Raw genomic sequence first — 22,890 nt, 5'->3', positions numbered from 1 at the left:
TTCCCACTTGGCTGCAGTCTGAACATAATCTGCCATGAACGCTCTGCCCAGTGGAGGCAAATATGCCTTCCTACCCTTTCTCCTCACCGCCCTGCCTCTTAAAATATGTGGGCTTCAGCAAGGGCTGTTTAGTCTGATAAAAATGAGTGAATGATCATTGCAAAAGAATTAGCCTTTACACATTCTGGTCTGTCATGGGCACGTCAGTGAGTCAGATGGAGAGGGTTAAGCATCACCCCATTAATGATGTGCATCAGTACCGACTGTCCTTGTTCAGTGTGTCCCACAAGGGTGAGCTGTAGGCAGATCCAGAAAGTCTTGCGTGATGGTGATGGAGATGGAATGAGAACCCTCTCTGAATTCTTTAAACCTAGCCAAGACCAGTGGCCCCTGGCTGGTGTGGCTCAGTGGACTGAGCGTCGGCCTGCGAGCTAAGTGTCGCTGGTTCGATCTTCCAGTCAGGGCACATCAGAGAAGGAAAACTCTGATTCCAAAAAACCTTCGCTGCCTTGCGGCATACCTCTTCAGGGGAAAGGCTAAGGGAGTAAACCCCGACAGAAAATCCGGAGCCGGAGTCCCTAAGGCGGTTTGACGTTGTAGTCAACACCGGCAACTCCTGCGGCGCACCTGAAGCCAAGCTGTATCGACTCCGTCTTTCCCTTGGACCCTTCAGCTGCGAAGAGAGGGGGGGTCTGCTGCATGGGCAACAGCAGACCCTCCATATCACCCTGCCCAGGCTCTGTAGCTTCAGCTTCTCTGGAGAGGACACTCCAGCGTCATCGCAAGATGTCGATTCAACACGGGAGGAGACAGATACCGTGTCACTCCCGAGTCGGACTGCACAACCATTCTCGGCGGTGCAGATAGACTCTTAAGAAGCTACACCATCATCTCTCGAGACGGACGGCTGCCGACGAGTCAAGACGAGTGCAATGCAGTATTCCTGGAGTCTCTCTTAGAGATAACTAGAGAGCCCTGACTAGTGTGGCTCAGCATGTTGGGCATTATCCTGCAAACCTAAGGGTCACCAGTTCGATTTCCAGTCGGGGCACATGGCCTGGGTTGCAGACCAGGCAACTGATCAATGTTTCTCTCTCACATCGATCTTTCTCTCCCTCTCTTTCTCCCTCCCTTCCCCTCACTCTAAAAATAAATATCTAAAATCTTAGAGGTAACTGGAGAAGGTTTCAGAGAGGGGAAGCAGAATCTTCAGCTCTGGCTTCCATGTTGAGAATAATTACAAAGCTCTCTTCTTCTTCTTTTTCATCTTCTTTTCTTTCTTCCCTTTTTTTTTTTTTGCAAAATCAGGATGGATTTTTGACCAAGGTCTTTTGGTGACTTCTCATGAGAACGCAGGTAGTTCTGACTTTTTGTTTGAGCATTTTGGTATCTGTTAGACTCTCTAAGATGTCATTCCAGATAACAGGACCTGTCTTCTAGCCATTGAGTTCATGCAACTTCTGGTGTGGCTCATGTGTCCGGTATCAGGTGGTGTCCCCTCCTATTTTTTCCCCTCTCAGAAGTAAGTCTGTGTGTGCAGATGTGGCATGTTGTTTTTTTAGTTAACAGTGTGCATCTCCTGGGTATATTTTCCTCTGGACTTCACATACTCAGTGAAAACTACGGAGGAACCTAAGATCATTCAGGATGGTTTTGTGGTTTCTGCCCCCAACTGAGACATAGAAATTCTAGGCCAATTCTAATTTTGAGACTTTGAGTTGAAATAACACGAAATCATTTGTATTTTCTGATGACATCATTTGAAAGGCCCTGTAGACTTAGACAAATGCATCATCACGGATGGAGCAAAAGATTGCAGAGCACCATATGTGATGGCCTAGTTTGTCTAGAGAACTCTGTGAAGGGACTTCAGTTATACACGCCAGGCCATAGGCAGTGCCTTGGGATTCACGGTCTCTCAGAATGGTAAGGGGCTGCTTTGTCTGTGATGCATCCTGCTCTTCCGTGGATGATGTTGCCGGTACAATAAGGGATCGGAGCACCAGGGGCACTTCGTAGCTTGAGACTGCACGCAGCCATCCAGGCCCCGGAGTCGGAGGTTGGCGTGGACTCCAGTGTCTCCTCCACACCTACTCAACATGTTCATTTGGCTCCCCAATTCTTTTAAGTACACTGTTGGGTGTGCTCCCAACCTTTCTTGTTGATCCTCAGCACTCCTGTTGAAACCTTTCTCACTCTTGGGTGCAGGAGTCTTCCAGCTGGCCTCCCATCCCACTGCCTTATCTCCTCGTAACCAGTCTGACCATGATTTTCCCCCGTCAACAACCCCGTGATGATGATGATGATGATGATGGCGGCAGTGGCTAACATTTATTGAGTGCTCACTATCTGTCAGACACTAATACAATTTTCATTTTCCTACCAGCCTCCTAGGACATACTGCTATTATCTCCACTACATAGATGGTGATTCTTAGGCCCAAAGTGGCTAATGAATTTTCCAGAGGCATACAGTGACAAATACGGTGCCAGGATTGAGCCCCAGGGAAATAACCTGCTCTTAAATTGCATACAAGTTCCTTGTGGTTTGAGCTGGGGCTCCCTCTCCAGTCACCTTTTGTCCCCCAGTCCTCCAGCCTGCTACTGGACTTTTGTATATGCTCTTGCCTCTGGGAGACTCACTCTGCCCTTGGCCCCCACCTTGGCCTCAGAGAGTCCTCTCTGGCAGGGGGGCCCAGGGGACCAGTGCATAGAAGTCACCTGGAGCTCTTGGTCAATGAAGATTCCCAGGTCTCAACCCCAGAGACCGTGACCTAGCAGGCCCGCGGTGGGGCCAGACACCTGGTGACAGGTGACACAGATGTGCATGAGGTCAAGAGCTGCTGCGATGTTGTGTTTCAGGGTACATTCTTGGCTCACTGCCACAATCACTGCATTCCTTCTCTCTCCCCCATTCACGTGGGGGCAGGGCCTACATCTCTTATTCTCCACACTTGTCTCCTTGCCTGGAATAGGGTGGGCACCCAGTAAATAGGATGTCATTTGAATCCTAATATGTTGTCTCCTTTGAAAGGCTGAAAAGAAAGAATGTGATGCCAGAATAGCTTTACTCTGCGGAGAAAGTAAAAGGTTTGCAAAATAGAACCTCCCATCTGATCCACAAGGCATTGAGCTTCTTAGAGGGTAGTGTTGCTGCTGGCCCTGAATTGCACTGAACACCAGCCCCTAGGACAGCATAGGACAGTTGCCAAGAGTGAATCTGTTGTAAAGAAGATTCCCAGTTTGATCATGTCCGCCCAGTATCCCCAGTAGGCCTCTGCACAGCTTAGTGTGCTGTGGTTGGCGGCACCCAATGTGCACTTTGAGGTATTTGTGTCGGGTCCAATCAGCAATCACAGCAGAAGCAGGGGCTCAGAAGCAGTAGCAGAGCCTCTCAAAAGTCTGGCAAGAGAAAGAAGAATAGAATCCCAGTTACCACGGCTCTCACCTGTAGAGCAGAGGCACTGCATGCTTGGTGCTGAGCTGGGCGCTCGTGTTAATCCATCATTTTCTCTGGTCCTAAGAGCAACCCTCTGAGTTAGGAGTTGTCAGTCCCATTTCATTCATACACAGTCTGAAGTTAAGAGTGATCACGTGACTGTCTGAAGGCCACAGAGAGGTTGGGGAGGCTGAGAGTGGAGACTCCAGCAGACATGGGCAAGCACATCAAATACAGAAGCCCCAGCAGAGGAGAGATAAATGGTCTTCCTGCCTCCTTCCCTCCATGCCCTGCCTGTTTCGTTTTACTACAAAAGTATTATGTATTAATGATGAAAAACAACAACAAAATCTTACAACTGTGTGAAAGGCAGTAACATGGAAACCAGAACTGTCTATCCCCACGCCCTGGGCTACCTGCTGCAATGGTAATTGCTGATGAGCTGCTTGTGTGCCCTTCCTAAAGTTTCTGATGCATTAGGAGGGGACAGGTAATCAGAAACATAACCAACCACTGACCTCCGGACTCAGCTGACTTTCTGTAGCAAAGGTAGGGACTGTGTTGAGGATCTGCATGGTACAGCTTCCGGGGGCAGAGAGTTCTTCGGGACTTCGGTCTTCCTCAGAGGGCTCGTGGGGAGTCAAATGAAAAGTCTCTGGGAACTGAATGTTTCCTTTTACTGCTCCTGCAGAGCACTGTGCTCAGAAACGAAGGCCACCGCGGGTTAGAACAACATGCAAGCATTTGAGAAGAAGCTGGTGGTGAGGTTTGCCATCACGTAGGCATGTGACAGACAGACAGACAGACAGACACACACACACACACACACACACACACTTTTTGTTTTGGTTGCTTAGATGATACATTTTTAGTACCTAGTAGGTAAGTTGGTTAGAAGCTGGTAGATCAGGTACCTGTACAGGGAAATATCAGCCCAGTGATGGTCAAGAGTAATCTCTCATACTCAACACTGGCCTCGCCCTTTGTGTCCTGTTGGTGGAGGTTAGGATCTTATTCCTTCCTGCTTCTATATCTTTAGGAAATTTCCTGTTTACCTAGGATGGGAAGGGCTCTAGTTCTTATGAATAATGAGAAACAAGTTTGAATTGTTCTGAGATTCCAAATAGTCTAACTAAAAGAGACCATTCAGTCTCGTGGCTTTAAAACTTTTTAAATTAAGTTCTAAAACCCTGTCTGAAAAATATTCTAATATAGAAGCCCAATATATAAAACAAATTATGGTAGAATGGTAGCCTGTGGCTATCCTAAGATATTTAATCCAGAACTAAGGCTCTGTAATTCAAAAACCACTCATTTAGTGCAACCCCTTTATTTAAGGTTCACCATGCTAAAGTGACATGTCCAAGGTCACACAGCTAGTTATTTGGAATGTTGAGAAGAAGATCTCAAGGTGTGGCCTTCCAAGGTGGACACTTAGCTCAGGCATCTTGTTCCTCCTCCTGCCACAGCAAAGATAAAAATTATATCATAATAGCAGTCATGTCCAAAATGTTTTCCAACATGGCAGAATTGTAGAAATTCCTGCCCCTATAGACATTCCTTCCAGCCAGCTCTCTTGCTGGTCAGCGGTAGCACATGCAGCAAGGCCATATAACGTGTGCTTGGGGAGCCAGATTCTGGAGCGAGCATGCCTGTATCCCTCCCTGCCCATCTCCCCGACCTCCTGATTAACCTTGAGCAAGCTGCCTGATGTCTGTCCCATTTTCTCACCTGAAAAATGTGCCCACTTCATATGCTTGCAGTGAGGGTCAAATGAGATATGCATGTAAGTATCTCGCATATAACAGGCGAGGACTGGGTGCTTCCTGGTGCCCAGGTGCTGGGCTTGTGGTAATGGTGGCGCAGTTGCCAGGTGTGCTGACAGCTAGGGTAGAATCGGTTACTGTTCAGGCTGCTCTGGCCTCTTGCTGCTCATGTTCTAATTCCCGATGCTGTGACCCATAATCTCCACTTTGTGCTCCAGCTTTCGCCTCGCTGAGATGTGATTTTCACTCAGCTGGGCCATGCACAGGTGTCCATTTATGACCTTCATTGATTTCATCCTTTTTGGCCCTCCCTTTTCCCCTGCTCACTAGCACTGGTGTGTGCTCCTAGCAGAGTCCTTGCAGAGTAGTTGGTACTCAGTAAATATTTGTCGATGTGGACGGTACTGCTGTACCATCAGAAAGGGAGGAGCAACCTGGGACCAGTCTGGGCGGCTCCCACTGGCACCACCCTTGACCTTACATCTTCCTGCCTTTTAACCAGCCCGTCCTTTCCCCTGTTCCCGCCCCTTGAACTTGCACCCCATAGTGCTTTCATCAGCACCCACAGGTTGGCCTTTGGTTTCTCTCTTCATGCTGAATTCTCTCCCAGGAGTTCCTTGGTGGTTCTTCCCTGTAGACACCCTAGTCCCTACTTGTACCTGCATATGCCCAGGCATGCCTGCCTTGTTCCAGCTGGGACACATTGTCCTAGGCTTAGAGAAGCCACTGTCAACCACCACGTGCACGTGTCACTTGCTGTACACTAGTTAAGGGATACAAATGGAGCTCAATAAGTGATTAGAAGAGGGGTGTGGATGTTCTATTGAAAAGAATGCTCCGCTCTTTACTACAGTTATCTAACAGGCAGCAATCACGATCGCCCAGGGCCAGAAAAACAAGAGACGGCAGTTGGCAGAGTTTAGGGAGTTCTCCGTGCCGTGCGCCTGGGTGGGTGTGTGCCTGCACTTGCATCTCCAAGGCATACTGGGAACCTGTTCTTGAGACAACCGAGATAGCAGGCCTGTTGCTTTTTTTAGCAATAGCTTGGGGGCTGGAAATAGAATATTAGTTTCTATAGCTAAACAAAATACTCTTTTGAAACACCGTCTAGAATACTGGTTCTGTGTGGTTCCTGGATCAAGAACAACATTATCACTGGGAACTTGTGAGAAATGCAAATTCTAGGGTCTAACCACAGACCTACCAGATCTTTGTGGCGGGTGCGGGGTGGGGGGAGGGTGTCTTTGGGATTGAGTCCCAGCAGCCTGTGTTTTAAGTACCCCCTCTCCCAGGCAATTCTGCTATGCTCAAGTCTGAGATCCACATAGCAACAGACTCTTCACCCAACCATGTCTGATTATGAAAGGTGCGTTTGGGGTCTTTAAACTCAGATTAGGGCTGTCTCCTGATGCATCTTTATTCTAAGGCTGAAGGCGACCAGAAAAGGAGAAGTAGACGCCTCTACTAAAGAAGTAGGTGTTCTCTAATCTAGCCTTCTTCTCAGCCAGAACATTTAGAATATAACAGCAAATTCTGTTGCTATTTCTTTGTTTTTTAAAGATGTGTTGGAGCTTATACTAAGGTGTATTTTGTGGGTAATAAAGACCATAATAAAAGCTATATATATTTTTTCACTAACTTTTGATTTCTGTTTTTTGGATATTGAGTATAGTTCTGCTACCGCCAAACTTTTTATCACACCTTTCTCTTTCCTTAAAGGATCTCATGGCATATTTATTTGAAGTACCAAATAAAAATCAATGTAGTCTTAAGCATTTAACAACACTCAGTGTAATCTTTGGAAATGTCCTAGAAGCTGCAAAATAAATGTTAGTAGTCATGGTATAGCCACTAAAGGATAATTCTCAAAGTGGGTAGAAATAAATTATCAGCTGTATAGATAATAAGACGATTGAAAATCTGGGGATTGAATACATGGGAGCCCTTCCTATGATTCTCAGAGTATCAAGTGTAAAATGGAAGAATCTGGGTCCAAAATTTTTGTAAAGCAATAGTTTGACTAGATTTGAGCTATCCCAGGTTAACAAGAATGTGTAAGTGGATTTATCAAACTCTTAGTAGATAGATAGTTCATATTAAGTAATCCTTTAATACACTTCTTGTTAAAAGTTTTCAATTTCCCAAGGAAATAATAGGAACTCTGGGATTTGTAGTCAGGAAACCTAAATTTTAATCTAGACCTTACTGAGATCTAAAAATTTAGGCATATTTTCCTTGACTTTCTGGGCCATAGTTTTCTGTTTTTGAGTTTTTGTTTTTTGTTTTAATCTGTGAAATGATAGTTGTTGGTTTAGATGAACAATATCTTTTACCTCCGCTAAAAAAATAATATTTTTTGTGTAAATAGTGGAAATCAATATAAATAAGACATGAACTAAATTTTTGAGCTACATTTTGAACAAATTTTCTATGCTTTTTAATATTTTTTCTTGAAATCTTTTTAGAATCTGATTGTTTAGGAAAGAAACTACAGCAGATTAAATATTTAGAATTACTAGGGAAGGTATCTTTAAAGTTCGATTGAGTTTCATGATATTTTTGCTTCTAAATACACATCACTTGCTCCCATTGATAGGAACGTCTCGGTACGTTTACGTAGTAGGTGTGTTGAAAATGTTACTGCTTCATTTGTGGAATTTACATAAGCTGGATTATTAACTGATATTTGCACTTTCATTTAGGTTTTGACTAATTTTTTTCTGTAATTTTAAAATGAAAAGTATAATTCTGTTAAATCTGAAATATCTTCTTACAGTGATCCATACGTGAAACTTTCATTGTACGTAGCGGACGAGAACAGAGAACTTGCTTTGGTACAGACAAAAACAATTAAAAAGGTAGGTGTCCATTCTAATTAAAATCTAATGTTATCCATAATTTAATCTAATTAGATTATGTATTTTGGTTCTGTAGAAATGTATATTTTAAAATTACAATGACAAAACTTTTATTTTAAGCATCTTCCATTATTAAACCTATAAATTCAAAATAGACCATACATTTCAGTGTTAACCCAAGATACTATTTCTGGCTTTTATTTAAATGTCTGTAAAAACAGTTCTTAAAATGAGGATTATTACAAGTAGCAATTTTTTTTCCCTGCAAAGAGTACAGCAAAACAGGGATTTGTTATTGTTGGCTCATTATTTTTCATAAAGAAATTTAAAATATGTTTGGCGAAATAGTGTCACTTGAGGAATTGGTAGGCGCAGAGGGAATGGCTTAACTTGAAACAAGTATTTCCAAAGGAAGCAAAATACTTGCTTAGCTACATGAAAACAAACATATTAATAATAAAACTACTTTTATGTGCATATGTTTTGCTTTTCTAAATTTCACATAATTTCATGGAAGATGTTTCCATAATTATATTTTAATTCATCTCTCTCCGTGTTTCTATACGATAAAATATTTACTCCATATTTGAGGCATTTGTTGAAGATGCATGTTTTAAGCTCAGAAGTGCTGTTATTCTTTGTGCTCCCGTGTTATTTATGGATTACTACTCTTTTCTCCGCACTGCCTGTGGACAGGGAGATAACACTGGCAGAAGCATTTTCTGAAGAGCTGGCTGGCTGTTTTTAAAAAACGGGGGCTCTCCTGCTATTGTGCAGACGCCCGGGCTCTGTGACCAGGTTAAGGAACGGCAGCTGTAGTGTGTCCCCCACCTGGCACTCGGCCTGGCATGAGAACTGTTCTGATTAGCGGGGAGGATGCCGTGAAGGAGGGAGGCCATTGTTTGCTGTGGCGGGCGTATTAGGCGCAGTCACTGGTTCACTTATCAGCGGAGAGGGAGGCAGGCCAGGACCCGGTCGCCTGCTGACCGCGGAGGGAGCGGAGAACCAGAGCCACCGAAGCCTGTGATCTGGGCTATTGAGAAGTGTTTCCTTCCGAGGGGAGCGCCTCCTCCCTCCTGCGCTCCGCAGAGGGGGCCGCGTGGCCGGGGCTGCTCTGCTGGCGCGGCAGCCAGCCTCCTGGTTAGTATTACTGTGCTGTGATCACCGGGGTTTGAGCACTGCTTGCAGCCCTCTCTCCTCGTGGCTGTGTTCCTGTCCTTCATGCGTCTTGTGGTCTCGTGCGCTTGTTTTCGTCCCTCACCTGTCCTTTGCATCCTCCCCTCTGCATTTCCATGAAGCCGATCCCCGGGACCCTTCCGCCCGGGGCAGGCCTGGGCCTGCCATCCGTCTCCCTGGCTGCCTGGCACCCCGTCCCCTCCCCCCTCTGCTGTCGCAGCACCGTTCCTGCTCCATTCATAGCTCAAAGTCTGAAACCTTCATTATTTAGTGCTGGATGCACTGTTGCGTTGTGAGCAGGGAAAGTGCTGATGTTTTTAAATGCCAGTTCGGTGTTAGACCAATTCTGTGGTTTAAAATTATTTTTTATAGTTCATCGTGTGGTTGTTATTATTCTTAAGACTATTATTATTTGCTTCTTCCTGTACTAGTATGTTAAAGGAAATAAGGCTAACGAAGGCAAATATTCTGACTACAAAATATCTGTAATCATTGGCGAGGTTGTGACTTTTCAGTCTTAAATTTTTACATATAAATTTTGAGACATGTCTTTACTTAGGAGTATTCTGAATGTCCAAAATGCACAAGCATATGTAATATATCTATGCATATGTGTATATGTATTCTTTTATAGTATCTGTTTCATCTTAGTTTCAGAGGATGTTTGACAGACAATTTATTGTCTGTGCTGAGGGCGAAGTATCCTTGCCATGTTCTTGTGCGATATATATTTAAATAAATTGATGTGGAGATGGATGGATGAATGGAGAGAGAAAGTCGAAGGACAGGAAGAATATTTTTAAACCTGATTGTTTCAGGGGAAAAAAATAATTTACTTTTGGTTTATAACTGTTAGATTTTTTTCCTTGTTATATAACCTGATCATCAATATTGTTCTTACAAAATGTGCCTCAGATTTGAGTATTTATATAAATAGTGAACATGCTCACCCCCCCCACCCCCACCACTTGCTTTATTTCCCTCCAAAGTGGATTTGCAGCACGCAGGCTGAGGGGAGTGAACAAAGTTTATTTCCTTCTTGCTAGGATAATCACATCCATGCTAAGTTCTTGAAAGATATCTTATTAAAAAAAAGATATCTTTATGGTTTCATGATGATAGCTCTTTGTAGGTTCCCAGTGTTACTCTTTCTGGTTGATAGCTTGCAATTTATAGTTTTCTATGAATCATGTGTTTCATGAATACATCCCTTCCCCGTCTAGTTTGGTTGATAGAATAGTCTTAAATAATTAACTAAACACTTTTTTTCCCCCTACTTTGAGACTCTCTTAGCATTTTTAAAAATAAAAAATGGTTAAGCAAAACATGTTGACTGCATCGGACTAGTAACTGTTAAAGTTTCAAAGACTGTAAAAGATATTACAAGATAATTTCTCTTCCAGACGCTGAACCCAAAATGGAATGAAGAATTTTATTTTAGAGTAAGTCTTTCATTTTTCGTAACAATTGTTATTGATAACTAAATTGATATATTTATTATCCTAATAGATTCATATTGTGTGAAAGCTTGTGAAATTACTTTTTTTATTGTGAAATTCCTTTTACTATGAGAAACTGTTGGGTAGCCTCCTACTGTGTCCTGAATTTTCAAAGACTGACGAGTGGTAACAAAATCTGGACTTATTTTATTTGGAAATGTTTTAGGGACATAAAAAGGAAATTATCCAAACATCATATTTTAGCTCTTCTTTTTAAACTTTTCTTTAAAAAATAAGGTAAACTATCATTAACCCAGTACCTTAATTATTGCTACAAGATGTGGGTTATGAATTATTTTAGAGCTAGGCTAAAACTATAGAGGCATCACAGTTACAAAGAAGCCTGACTATTGCCAGTCATGTTCCAGTCAGGAAGGAAGACTTTTGTCATTCATACATTTAGTGTGAATGTGTGTGTGTAGTATAAAACTACTTCTGGAGTTTAAATATCACTGAATTAGATAAAATTTCCTCAGCCTTTCATATTTAAATACCTAGAAGAGCTATATGTAGAAATAACTGAATTCTGTGAATTAACGGAGGTTACTATTCAGGGAATTTTTTGTGGTGGTTGCTGAGTGTACTCAAATTTTGGAAATATTAAACTGCTCAGCTATGTAATAGAAAAGGGATATAGATATATATACTGAGGACATTTTTTCATTGCTTTTAGAGAGAGAGAAAGGAAGAGAGAAATATCAACTGGTTGCCTCCCAACCAGGGATTAAACCCACAGCCTAGGTACATGTCCTGAATGAATTCATGTACATAAATCGAACCTGCAACCCTTTGGGTATGGGATGATGCTCCAACCAATTGAGCCACACTGGCCAAAGCAAAATTAATATATTTTCATTATCTGTATAACTGTGATATTAAAACTACTTTGCCTTCAGAAATGTTCCAAATGAGATCTTTTGATTAGTGTAAATTCCCAAAGAACAGTATTGCCATTATAAGTGGCCCTGAATTCTTCTTTCAATCACAGTAGTATTTTATGTGCTCCACATTTAGATCACTATATACCTGTTTTCTGTTATGTTCCGAGCTGAAATATGGCATTGATGTTTTAATACTTAGTGAGATCCTATGCATAGCTTTGGCCAGAGGTATTTAAAATTACTTTGTGAAGGACTGAAAAGCTAACGGGGGGAGGGGGGGCAGATAGATGTTATTGGCCCTTAGTTAACTCCCAGATAGAGCTTGTAAATTCCAAATTACTTAGACCATTTTCAGTTTAACACCTCAGCCACATTTCTGTCAAGTTTAGTACACCCATTTTTTTCAGCTAATCTTGGCTATAGACATGCATATGTAAACTCTATTTTTCTTGCCTTTTTTACCAAAAGGCTTTTGTTCTATCCATTCCACAAATCATTATTGCATGCCTACTGTGTGTGGGCTCCTGCCACGACCTGTGGATGAGTTGATCAGCAGCTCAACCCCTCACGGAGCTTAGACACTAGACCCTTCGTCCGCCTGCTTGCTCCATTACTGGGCCAAGGGACAGGCCAAGGGGCCAGAGGCGTAAGTCCCGCTCTCTGTCCTCTATGTCAAATGTCATTTCCTTCCATTCTCTATCATGAAGCATCCAAGACTCACTAGCAGTTAGACTTGAATTCCATCTTGGGCTCTACAACATGCAGCCTTTGTGACCCTGGAATAGCCACCCAAAGACTCACATTCTCTGCAGGTTCCTAATCATTCACATGAGAGAAGTCCTCACTGGACAGGGCTGTGTCCGGGATTTTATGTGACTATAAACGAGAACACCTACCACCATGTCTCACTCAGGGTTGGTACTCACAAAATGATATACTTAAGTCTGAATGATGAGTCTGGCTATTTGGGGGAGATTTTGGTAAAGAGAGAAGCAAAAAGACACTCAAAGCCCACTAGCTCTGACATTGACCCCACGGTTTCAGAGGGAGGAGGCATCTTTTCTTTCTTTGTCTCTTTAATAGTTCAAAGCATTGGTTCTGGAGACAAGCAGGCCTGACCTGGTTGGGGCTCTGGTTGCTCTGCATACTCTTAGGCAACATATTTCACCCTCAAGGTCTCAGCTCCTCATTTGTAAGATTGGGGTGACAGTTACACATTATAGGGCTGTGGTCAGGATTAAATGAAATCAAGTGTATTTGATAGTTAATAAGAAGATGGTACCTGAAAAATAAGCACAATATAGTAATTGGCTGCTTTTATTATTTTTTCATTATGTTAATTATTGCTATTATATTATTATTAGCCTAAGACATATTCTCAGGTGTAGCCTTGCGCAGGTGTAATCTTGGTCTAGAGTAGCAATTTTCAACCGGAGTGCTGCAGAACTTTCTAAAACATGCAATACCTGACTATTTAGTCAGAGGCACTGATCTCTTTTCCCTTAGATTATCAAGTTTTAAAATGACAACAATAACTGTCTGGTGTTAATAAATCAAAACTATACCTATTTTTTTTGTCAGATCAGCAAAAAAATGTTTTTTGATGTGCCACAGAATTTTAGTCATTAGTTTATGTGTGCCATGAGATGAAAAAGTTTGAAAATCACTGGTCTAGAGGCATGAATAAACCTTTTGTAGAGAAGATTACAAAACTCTTTAGAACTATTTAGAATTATCTATTCTAATATCAGAAAAGCAGCTAAAAAGCATTTTCTTTTAATATGCCTCAATATTAGGCACAGAACAATACAGAAATAAATAACAGGAAACCTGATTTAGTAGATACCGAATTTCCAGAAGTCAGTTATTTAGATTACACAGTTTATTTGGGTGCATTATAAAGCATTCTATTCTTTCTCTCTTATTTCATCCTTTGAATTTTCTGACCATTTTGAAATACTGTTTATGTCCTGGTAGGTAAATCCATCTAATCACAGGCTCCTGTTTGAAGTATTTGACGAAAACAGATTGGTAAGTGGGTCCCAGTTTTTATTTTTGCTTCACTTTTTTAAAAACTCAATTTTTAGAGCTGTTTATGTTGTACTTCTGACAGTATATATGCCCCTCCCACAGTAAAGACTTTATTTTTGTTCCATTACTAGCTCATGATTCTAAAAAATGTTCTTATATGGCTAAGACACAAATTTTATTTGTATATGTGCTTGTTTTTTAAATCATAACTAATATGAGTGAAAGTCACACTGATGATATATCAGATGACATACCTAGGTCTTTCTGTTGGGACTACAGAGTGGTAGGCGGGTCTATAAAGAGGCTGTCACTCATGGCAGACAACAGTTCCAGGGATTTTAAATATAAGCCAGACTACAGCACTGCCATCTATCCATTTGTGAATCTACGGTGAGTCCCTTTGGGGAAGCAAAAATCTAATTAACAGTAGATAGAAAAAAGTGGATCTATATTTAGCAGGTAAAATTAAGCTGTATTTGAAAAGTGGTACTTTCTCAGGGGAAATAATAGAAAGTACCTTTAAAGAACCAAATAGGCCTGAGGCATAAGACTGATACAAACTAACATTTTACCCAGAGATTGATAGGTAGGTAAGATACAAATGTATATATATCTATGTATGTATTAAATTTCTAGATATAGATGTGATAAAACTAAGATTTCGTTTGAGAAATGGAAGTTCAGAAACAAATCTGGCTTGAAGCATTTTGCCAGTTACCTAACTAGAAAGTAAACATCATCTACCCATGAGTCAAGTATTCCTACTATGAAAATGAACTTTATGTGCCAGCTTTGCAGGTACTCTCAGAAGTGGTAATATAACTCAGTGTAGCCAGCTGTCACTCAAATTTCCTTTCCTTGAAACTTACATATATTATTAGGTTAAAATGAATGTTCTTATGAACCCTTCTTGCTGGAGAATTCCGCTGAAACTCCAAGTTTTTAAATAGCTTGAGGTTAGTAGAATATTTGATCCAGAGGAGCCGGCTGGTCCTTGCTCCTGAGAGACGTGAGGTCTGGAGCTCTCAGTAATTCAGACACTGTGGTCAGTGGTATTCAGACACGGTGGTCAGTGGCCATGCCCAGGTGGGAACTGCAGCTCTTCCAGCCTCGGGCCCGTGGTGGTGAACAGCCAGGCTTTTCACCATGATTATAGAATTTGGGAGTGTGTTTCATTTCCTGTACTTGGTAGTATTCTCTAAATTAGAAAGCCGGTAAATTCTGGCCTACCATCCTGATAGCTTTACTATGACAAATATATTTGGGGCCTTGGTGGCTTTGCACTGAACGCAACCTTGAGTGATACATAGTGGTACTGGATAACTAAATCAGTTTTGCTCTGCATATGAAGTTATTTTCTTGTTAAATGCAATGGGAGATTCTCCTGAGGGTGCACTTCTTAGCACCTGCTCCCCCCCCCCCCCCCCCGGCAAAGACTAGATTACGTAGTGTTCGGTAAGGGGAGAATAAATCCCTGAAGTCACAGATGCAGTCTCAGACTCATCCTTAGTCTCTCCTGATTGAGTATAATACCACTTCTTTAAGGGGAAGTCAGGGCCAAGTTTGAGGGAAAATTGCTTCTTGTCAGATGTGTTTTAATTCATTACTTAATTTTATTCTATCAAGAGACATTCACTGTAAACATTTTTGTTTCCCATTTCCATTATCTAACCCAATGACTGTGGTTGAGCTGCCCTTGCGATGGGCCCTGAACTATAGTTCTTCCAAACCCAAAAGGGCTTTGAATGTAGGGCCCTAAGAAGTCCTGTGTGAATACAGACTTCATCGGAAACACTGTTCTATGACATTAACACTTAGCTTTGCCCCAGGCCATCTGCAGTGTTGTCCCTATGCAGTGAAGGCTGCTGGGGTGTTTTTCTATTTGGCCATTAATCCAGCTGAGACAATCCATGACTGTAGAGGTGCTTGGCAGTTTTAGCATTAAACAAACTAGCTTCCATTTCTCTCACAGAGTAGAGATCATTTTTGGCATTTAAAACACACACCTTTAGAAAACAGGTTTGCATGTATGTAAACACAGGGTTAATTCCTCCCCACCCTCGGCTCCAGAGCTATTGACAAAGTCATGCTTTGCGGATTTTAAAATAAACTTTTTGTCACTCTTTGTAGCTTGGTATTTCTCCCTCCTATTTTTTTTTTACACTCCCTCCTAAATAAACCTCTTTGTTAAATAACCTGTGTTTCTGGGTCACAGCAAATTGTCAGATTAAAACACACAGACTATATCCAAGTTAACTACAAATCCGATAACAGTTTTTTGAATGAGGACCTTTACTTTTTTTTTTTTTTTTCCTTACCTCCTCTTGGTCCTTTGCAAAAACAGCAAGATTCTATGTTTGTATCCTAACTGTGTTAATATTGCTGACTCCTCACTGGAAAACAGCCCCGCTCTGAGCAGTCTTTTTTTCTGTATGGCATTTAAATCAACTCACAACAAAAAACACATGTACACCCTTCTTCAATTTTCTTTTCTTTGTTGTGGGGAGGGGCGGCGTATTGCTTTTTTCTCTTATTTGACGTATGCGAGAAAATGTTTTCCCGGGGTGGGTTCCTTTTCTCTGCTACTTCCCTCAGTGACAGTCATACTGTGTGTAAGATCAACACAGACAGACACACTCCTTTTAAATGGAAAGTGTTGTAGTTGCAGGAGACAGACTACGAACTGCCAGTGGTAGACGTTCTGCTCCTTCCCCTTAGCTATTTTGCGACTTGTAGATCATGGTCTAATTATTTAGCATTAAAGGGACACTAATTCTGCCGGGTGTGTGACCATATTTATAGTACGTTTTATTAGTTTGCATTCCATCCGGGTAGTGTGGCAATATCATAAATAACTGGAACGTAACCTCCGAGGCTTGTGAAAGGGTTTTCCTAGAGCCAAGGCATTTTTGCTGGTGGTCATTCAGCCCTGCGGGGAGGTGGGGGAATACCATGCGTGCTCGGGTAGCCAGTGCCAGATCTCGCGCTGGTTAGAGAGCCCGAGTGCCCGGCTCCATGGAAGGAACTGTCTTGTGAGTGCGATGCGGGCAGATTTACGGCAGCAGGGCTCGGCGTGTGTCTGCTGCCTTCGTCAGCTGCGAGAGCTCCCTGCTGGGGCCACTCCTGTCTGATGGAAAAAAGCAGCAGCTGGGAAGGTGCTGTTTCAGGCTCTTGCTGTTTAAAAAAAATGGGAGCGAGAGGGGGGAAAACTCCACTAAGTCCACAAGCTGGCATTGGAGAGGGAGACGGCGGTCATGTGGTTCTGGCCACCCTACCCTCTGTCACAGTGTGGATGAGGGCTTTTTGCTCTTATCCAATCATGCCTGGAATGCCGCTCGCCACTTGGGTTATTTCTGCTATCCGTCGCTGTTGGTGCCGCAGTGCTCAAGGTTTGGCAGATGGGACGCTTTTTCTTGGAGTCTGTGTCTCCGGTTTTTGACTCCTGGCAGTGCCGGGCGCGCCGTCGCCGCTCGCCCTCTCCCTCCCTGCCCCCCTGGGCACCATGGCCCATCGGCTTCGGTTTCATTTTGGCTCCGGTCGCAGCAACACGGCCCCCGAGTCAGAGATCCTCGACCAGGGGAGAGAAGACGACTTTTTCATGGCATTCCACACCCTGCCGCGGAGGGGCGGCCCTCACCTCTTCGCCCCCCGCGGCGCGGAGGACGGCGGCGGTGGCCTGCAGGAGGCGGTGGGCGCACTCAAGCGCAGCACGTCCATGTTCATCCCGCAGCTCCTGAGCCCCGTGGACGCGCGGCCCACCCGGAGCTCCTCGGTGCAGATCTCGCTGCAGCGCAAGGCGGCCGATGGGGCCCCGGACGCTTGCGCACCGCCTGAAGGCCTGGACGGGGATGCGGGGTCAGTGTCTCTGGGCCGCTGCGCAGAGACCCCCGATCCCCAGACCCCCGAGAGCTCCTCACCCAGGGCCCCTAGGAGTGCAGGCCCCCAGGTCAACGGCACGTGCAGCCGCCGAGCGCGGGGCCCTGTCGCTGCTGATGGCCACGAGGAGGCCGAGCCTGTGGCCATCCAGGGACCCAAGGGTGGCGGGGTTCGGATCCAGCACCGAGCCTCCAGCGCCGACGTGCGCCAGGTGAGGCTGATGCCCTTTGGGGCCGACGGCCAGGGCAGCCCTTCGGCCCCGGAGCCCAGACGCTGGTCCCTGCAGCACGTTCCAGATGCTTCTGGAAGTTCTGGGAAGAGGTGTTTTGTCTTCCAGCTGCAGCAGCCGCCACCAGGCGTGCCGGGTTTGGGTGGTGACTTCAACTTTGGGTTCACGGGCACGAAGGGGGACAGGTTGGTGCGGTACCCCCGTATCCGGCTGGAAAGGAGCACCTCCTACCCCACGCAGCCCCCAGCAGAGTGCAACAGCCCCACAGAAGAGCGGGGCCGCAGGATGGCCCCTGAAATCCACAGGACAAATTCCGTGGAAAGGACCCCACAGGGGCAGGCCTGCACATTCAAGATCAGGCAGGATCAAAATGCGGGGCAACAGCATTTCAGGATTCTTGTGACTCGGGGACCAGAGGAGTCTCACCAGAATCCCGAAGAGAGGAATGCCCCCAGCCCTGGCCCCACTGTGGCCGGTGCCCCGGTAAGTTAGCTTGCATTTCCATGTGCGGGCTGGTGGGAGAGGACCAATTCAAGCTCAGGAAGCTTATTCTGCAACCTAATTAAATAAAATAAACTTCATCCTCCTCCCGCTGGGAGTTTCCCAGCTTCAGGCCAGTGTCATTTAATGTTTGGCCAAGTCGGGGGAGCATGATTTGTGCCCCAGTGTTTGGGGGAGGCCCATGAAACTAGGTAGCATTTCAGAAAATATCTTTGCTTTCTGTCCTCAAAGTCAAACAAACAACCCTGTCTGTTTTGAAAATCCAAACCCTCCTCTCATCCCTCCCCCACTTCTGAATAAAAGCATTTAAACATTTTATTGCTTTAAATCAATCTGCCAGTTGCCTCAACATGTCTATGTTAGAAATGCATTTAAAAGCTGCCTGCAAATGTAGCCCACAACTATACTTCCCTTTAAAACTAGTTCCCATACAGGCGAGAGAGTATCGCCAAAAGCTCGAGACGAGTCTCTTTATAGAGTGTATGTTAAAGTGTGACCAAGTCTTCCTAATGGCCTTTTTGCTGTAGAGGGTTGGCCCTTGTTATCATTCATCTGTTTGTTTGCTTTTTTGCCCCATTAATACTGAACAAGAGGGGACAGTAAGCAACAGGTTTTTGAAGCAGATTGGCTGACAGGCCAAGGTGAAACTGACTGGGGACTGGTTCGTGGTCAGATTGCAAGGCTTTGTCCACTTGAGTGTCTAAGCTGGGATGCTGTATGTAGAACAGTAAATGCCCTGTCTCCAGCTGTGGAAACAGATGCCCTGTAACAGATTTTGGCCTTGATTGCTCCTGCGCCCTTTGCTTGCTCCCTTTCAGTGAAATGGGGTGCAGAAAGACCACTGCGAACCCCAGCACGCCAGCGGTGACTGCAGCTTTCATAGTTTATAGGGGGATGGAAAGTTCCATCAGTTCGTTTTCTTTAACCATTATGTGCTTTTATAAGAAAACAAACTCCTTATGTTTTGAATGGGAAGTTCTCCCCTGAATTTCATGTGATTACTGGTTTGCGGGTATGATTATGAAGTGTCTTGGGGACTTTGCGTGGGTTTTCATTGTGAATGGTGACTTTTCAAAGTGGATGGCTGTCCCTGAAGAATTGTATCATCTTTTATTGCTTGATGTTGAGAAATATTTTTGACCATTCAGGTAATCTTGATCACTGCTCTATCCTTGGTTTTCACCACTATAAAGGGGGTTATAAGATACTAAATGCAAATATTATATTTTTCTTGATGTTGTATAACTGTTTCTTCTTATTCCTTCCTTAGCACTTTTTATTTATTATCTCTTAACTCCTTTATTAGGAAATGTCAGAGTGCTTTGTCTTGGTCTGGACCAATATTGTTTTTATACAATAGTTCAGATTTCAATAGAGTTCTGACATTATAATAGCTTTTCACCTTCACCCCATGACAGTTGTTGGCAGCACAATTGCATGCAGAATATGGACCACTTACCACAGGAAAACTGACAAACAGAACACCTTTCTTAAAGTTTAGATAACTACTCGATGTTATTATCAAAATCTTAAATTATCTTTGCAGTTAGATAGCAAAGACCAACGGATCTGTATAATTAAAGTCTCATTTGGCTTGAAGATTCTAATGTAATTTAGAAAATAAATAGAATATACTAAAAATTATGTCTACCTTACATACAAGGGCTCCTGAAACTTGCTTGCAAGGACTATTATACTGGAAAACAAATTTCTTCAAATTTGGAAATTTAAGTTCTAGAATAAAGAGCTCTTTTTGGAGAATAAGTTCTTTCAGCACACAGTAGTTTTCCTTTTCATAGGTGTATTTTTGTACACATGCATACATTTGTAAATGGCCGATAGGCTGGTTTTCTTTTAAGCAAAAATTTTTTTCCTTTAAGAAGCAAAAGCAAAACTTGTCACATAATAAAACCGCTCCATTCAACACTTAGTACGTGTTTCATATGGGCAGGGGTGTTAAGTGCAGGCAGCAGCTGCCACGGCCTTATTTATCTTGAGGGAAAACATTCGCTTGGGCGTCTACAGTCTGGCTGCCACCACACTTTTTTGATGTTTCAAATATCTTCTGCTTTGGTCAGAAACGCATATCATTATTAGTATACATGAAAAAATTAACTGAAATCTACTGCAGTTTCGTTTATGAATGATGTCAGAAATGTTGTTTGGGAAAAGCATTCGTGATTCCTTTGACGAATGTGCTCATAGTTTACAATCTATGCCTTAGACCTCATTACAAGGTTAATTTGTTGAGTATTTTTCTCAGCCTGTGCCTCCCAAACATTCTGTCACGAATAAATCTAAAATGCAACATGACTCCAAAAAATGTTAACCAGCTAGATTCCTAGGGAAAAAAAAAATACATGGGAACAAACCCCTCGCGGTGACAGATTTTCTACTGGGTTCTGAAACCCTCAGTAAAGTAGAATCGGTTCTTACGGTCACTGGTTATAATATTTCAGAGGTCTGCGGACGTCTCAGTTTAATTGGTGGCGTTATTAATCATTAGTGCTTTCTTAAAGTAGTTTTTGAGTTATTTGGTCTGGTTATGAGCTTCTTAACTATGCTGGAGTTACTCCAAGGAAGCTGAATCACTGTTTACCAGCCTTCGTGCCCCTTTTCAACACGTTTTCCTGCATAATAACTGGGAGGCTCAGCATTTTATGAGCTTCAGGAGCCACTTTTAATCCCATTAATGTTATTAAGTGTTTAAGGCCCACTGTGCATATAACGTTACATTAGGTATGTGCAAAGCTTCACAGACTCTCAGTTTCTTGCTGACCCAGAGTTTGTAAGGTAAACAGAGGGAGGAGGGCCCACTGGGGGAGCGAAGACTCACATTCTGACGCCCACTGCACAGACGAATAGGGAAGGGGAGTGTTCCTTATCTCCCTGGCAGGGTGTCTGAACTTTTCCCTGTGCCCCCACAGTGGGCAACACGTCACGGAAGTTGCGTGGTATATTGTGATTAAAGATACGTTTCACTGAACAAAGAGGAATAGCCAAACTTTTTTATTGGGGAGGAATTTTAGTTTGACTATTTTAGAAAAGGGTGCGTTTACAGAAACATTTTGACATTAGTTGGTGTCTCTTTTTTACCCTGAAGAATAATTCTATGAACATGTGTCTAAACCACCCTTTACTGAAAAACACAACCACCGCGTAATGGATAGGAAAAAAAGCTAGCATTCCTTTTATTGACTCGGTTTCTGGTTGGATTCTGTCAAGTCTTTTCCCCTTGCATGTGGTCGTACCTTCTCTTATTGTGGTCATATGTGAGAATGTTCCAATATCATGTAACAAAGTTTCAGCTATTTCCAGGGATGTCTTGAGAAGTGTGGGCTGTGCACAGGCTTGCCACTGATCTGTGTTTTCACACACAGACACAAGACTTGCAGTGAGAACTTATGTTTCTGTAGCATGTCGGCATTTGAGAACGCCTTCATTTATTTCATGTAGCCTGTACACCTGTCCCGTTCCAGCAGCATCCTCTCCCTCGGCCTTCCTGACGGCCATGTGACATGCACTCCTTGACTGTTTCAGGTGTAGGTATGCGATACTGTCCTTAGCTGTGGTAACTAGGATACTGTCATATCGCTTTGCGTATGTATAATGGGACTGTTAAGACGATGCATATCTTTGCACAGTTAAAAAGCCCGTGTAACCAAAAAAAGCAGTTGAGTGCTTCCTGTGATGTGACGTTTTCGCTGACATTTTTGGAGACGGTGACTCCCCTTGGTGCCTGGCAGCACTGGCCTGTGGCGAGGAGGAGGCTTCTGTGGAGGCCTGCAGAGCCGGGCTGGGCAGGTGACTGGCGCGTCCTGGGGTAGTTAAATGCGCTCTCTGAGTATACTCCCTCTTCTGTGAAAAATGAGGATAAAAATGTCCAGCTCACAGGTTTCTGGTGAGGTTGAAACGAGGCTGGGTATGTGGATGTACCTGATTGGCGTGCATGTTTTTTCCTTCCGAACCAAGTATCTGTAATACACAAGTCTTTCTCTGAGGAAGAGAATGAGGTTAACTGTCACCAGCAATTTTTGATCGGCATGGCAGCAGACCAAGGACAACGTGAATGTCAGGCATATCTGGACATGTTTACTTTAATAACTAGCTGTGATGTCCTTCTGCTGTCATCTCATCGGTCCTGAGTGTGTGTCCCTTGGATAGTGGGCACCTCAGAGTCCTAACACTGTTCTGCGATGATACAGCCCCTGAAAGGACTCGAATTCAGTCATGAGCTATGCATTGTGGAAAAGGGCCTTTACTTGGGTTTGCTGTATTGAGCTTTGAAACTTGGAAACATTTAGCTGGTATCGCAGCATGTTATAATTTTACCACGTCATTTTGCTGTGGTGTTTCCAGGGGTTAAGTTTATTTTTACTTCTTATAGGCTGAAGTGGCAGAAATCTCATGTTACCTGTACAAAATTTCTGCACTGTGTGATTTACAAATGAGGGCTGTATCTGGGAAGAGACCTTATTAGGCACCACCTTTTAGAGGATTGTCATAAATATCCCAGCAGCTTCACTTGGCTAAGCCTCGAGGCAGAATTCCTAGGCATTGATGTAAATCTATAATTTTATAATATGTGATAATTAGAAAAGTGTTATCTCTACATGAAAGTTCACAAGACCAGAA

The 22,890-nt window shown here is 43.4% G+C and overlaps 1 protein-coding gene across 12 annotated transcripts in view; it reads left to right on the top strand.

Moving 5' to 3' along the window:
- The window catches only part of NEDD4L (NEDD4 like E3 ubiquitin protein ligase), a 307,610-nt gene that overhangs the window by 164,557 nt on the left and 120,163 nt on the right, over positions 1 to 22,890 (top strand). For 4 of the 12 annotated variants that reach the window (XM_090285449.1, XM_090285450.1, XM_090285451.1 and 1 more), the window contains 3 exons: positions 7,981 to 8,062; positions 10,642 to 10,680; positions 13,596 to 13,649. In XM_090285449.1, coding sequence (XP_090141575.1) covers positions 7,981 to 8,062; positions 10,642 to 10,680; positions 13,596 to 13,649 — 175 coding nt within the window. Of the gene's footprint in view, positions 1 to 7,980; positions 8,063 to 8,982; positions 9,203 to 10,641; positions 10,681 to 13,595; positions 13,650 to 16,997; positions 18,238 to 22,890 lie in introns of those variants that run through there. The other 8 variants (XM_090285443.1, XM_090285446.1, XM_090285441.1 and 5 more) reach the window with 5 other exon arrangements.

The sequence above is a fragment of the Furipterus horrens genome, unplaced genomic scaffold, assembly GCF_987537825.1.
Source record: "Furipterus horrens unplaced genomic scaffold, mFurHor1.1.pri manual_scaffold_8, whole genome shotgun sequence".
NCBI lineage: Eukaryota > Metazoa > Chordata > Mammalia > Chiroptera > Furipteridae > Furipterus > Furipterus horrens.
Note: the sequence above shows the minus strand (reverse complement) of the source record. Positions and strands in the feature narration are given on the sequence as shown.